Raw genomic sequence first — 1,827 nt, 5'->3', positions numbered from 1 at the left:
CCGCCAACAGTCAAATATGACCCCCTGTGTACTTGTATAGGAGCAAAGGCGCACAAAAGCACATCTGCAGAGAACCAGACCTGAGCAGTTAACAGGAAACTGCCGTGCACGAAAACTCAACAACCTGAGCAGAGGATCTACAGACGTGACGTTCAATTCGGCAATCTCTGCACAATCCTAGCTGAAGCCAGATACATTGGACTATTCGCCTGCCAGTTATAACCACACTCGTGGCGGTTTGGAAAAGAAAAAGAAGTATGCCACCCGAATATGCCAGCCGATCATGCCGCCGATTATACCTGGCGAAATCTCTCCACATCGTGTTGATGAAGAACGGAACAACTCATCAGATTTTTATTCGTCAGTGATCGAGTATTCCGCGGTAAGCCACGGCGTAGTTGTGATGATCTATCTTCAATCGTCCCATCAGGCCCGTCCGTAGGTGCAACCACTGTAAGTAAAGTGTCTGGTAGATTGACCTTCATGATGTCTAACGGGTCTTCGTTGTCGCTCTTTCTGAAGTCTGCCAAACTCCCAGATATTCCTTCCTTGAGATTGCTAGCGTCCGGTTTCGGATCTTCGGCTCTGGGTCTGGGTCTTCGTCTTCAGGTCTTGCTCCCACATTTCGATATTATTCTCATCGAAGGGGCCTGCGACTTCTTTGCCAAGAGCTTTGCTTAGTCGCTCTTTAAGTCCTAGTATTGGCCAGATCTGTACCTCGGTGTACTCGATTTGCGTGTTTGTGCTGCCTTTCAGTGTTCCAACTAATGCCTCTTCTTCTTTTACTCGATAGTTCTTGGTCGGATTATGGACCTTTTGCAAAAGCTCTTTCCTGACTTTTCCTCTATACAAGATGAAGCAAGGAGCAGAGGGTTCCTTGTCATTGACAGCCAGAATGCACACCGTTGTATCTTGAAATATAGGCTCTCCGAGAGATGACGATTCGGGTGAAGACATCAACGGCTTGTCAGCGGATGGAGGGGCCGCCCTGTAGAAGGGCCGTTGTGCTAACGCCAGAATGACGGCGGCAAGAAACGGATCTTCCACCATATTTGGAGGGGTTGCCTTTCTGTACAATAACTTCCTAAGCCTCCGGACTGGCGGGTTATTCCGGGGCGGCTTGTATCTAGCACGCCGTGTAACGGTGATTGTTTTGAGGTCGACGTAGACAAGTATAGGCTGTGTTCTTACATTACGTCCATCAATGCTATCCATTATTGGACCCTCGACACATTCTTCAGCTCGCATGGACATCGATCCGTTAGCAGTCGTGTAGCTGGAGCGCGCTGGCGTTACATCCCAGGCTGCCTGTACGGGACAATCAACGCAATAGGCTCGACCGCCAAAGTATTGATGAAGTTCAGAAATCTCTAGAAATGAAATATGCTGAGGGTACAGCATCGAAATGACGGTGGGAATTGAGCGTGTCCGGCATTCTGTTGATTTGGTTTCCAAAAGGTTGTTGAGGGCACCAAGCAGAGCCTGTGCCGAAGCAGATAGATCTATCGTAGCTTTCGACGAGCCGACCGTCGGTACAGGCTGAGTAATTGGAGGAAGATTGTGGAACTCCATGTCGAGAAGTGTAAGGTGAAGACTGGTCCATTCAATGGGTTTGACGAAGAGGCGAAGCCCAGAATTCTTTATCAAAGTGGCGTAAAGTGAACCATCCTCAATACTTTTGACGTTGAATTTGACATGAGATCTTGCCTGCGTCTTGCGCCGCGGACAGATGGAATCCTTCGACATGACGGGGTCGGTGTGGTGTATTATGCCGATAAACGTGTCTAGTTTGTTTCTTTTCGTCATGTTTGCCGGGATGTCCGACGT

General features: G+C 48.8%; 1 protein-coding gene across 1 annotated transcript; it reads right to left on the bottom strand.

Annotated features, from left to right (window-relative positions):
* Positions 1–558: 558 nt before the first annotated feature.
* On the bottom strand, positions 559–1,806 carry CABS01_17115 (uncharacterized protein; the record flags this gene model as incomplete). Its single annotated transcript, XM_060550442.1, has 1 exon — positions 559–1,806. The coding sequence occupies one exon, from the start codon at positions 1,804–1,806 to the stop codon at positions 559–561; it is 1,248 nt and encodes a 415-aa protein (XP_060397018.1).
* Between the last annotated feature and the right edge of the window lie 21 nt (positions 1,807–1,827).

This window comes from Colletotrichum abscissum (genome assembly GCF_030869225.1).
Source record: "Colletotrichum abscissum strain IMI 504890 chromosome Unknown Scaffold_349.1, whole genome shotgun sequence".
In the NCBI taxonomy this organism is placed as follows: domain Eukaryota; kingdom Fungi; phylum Ascomycota; class Sordariomycetes; order Glomerellales; family Glomerellaceae; genus Colletotrichum; species Colletotrichum abscissum.
Note: the sequence above shows the minus strand (reverse complement) of the source record. Positions and strands in the feature narration are given on the sequence as shown.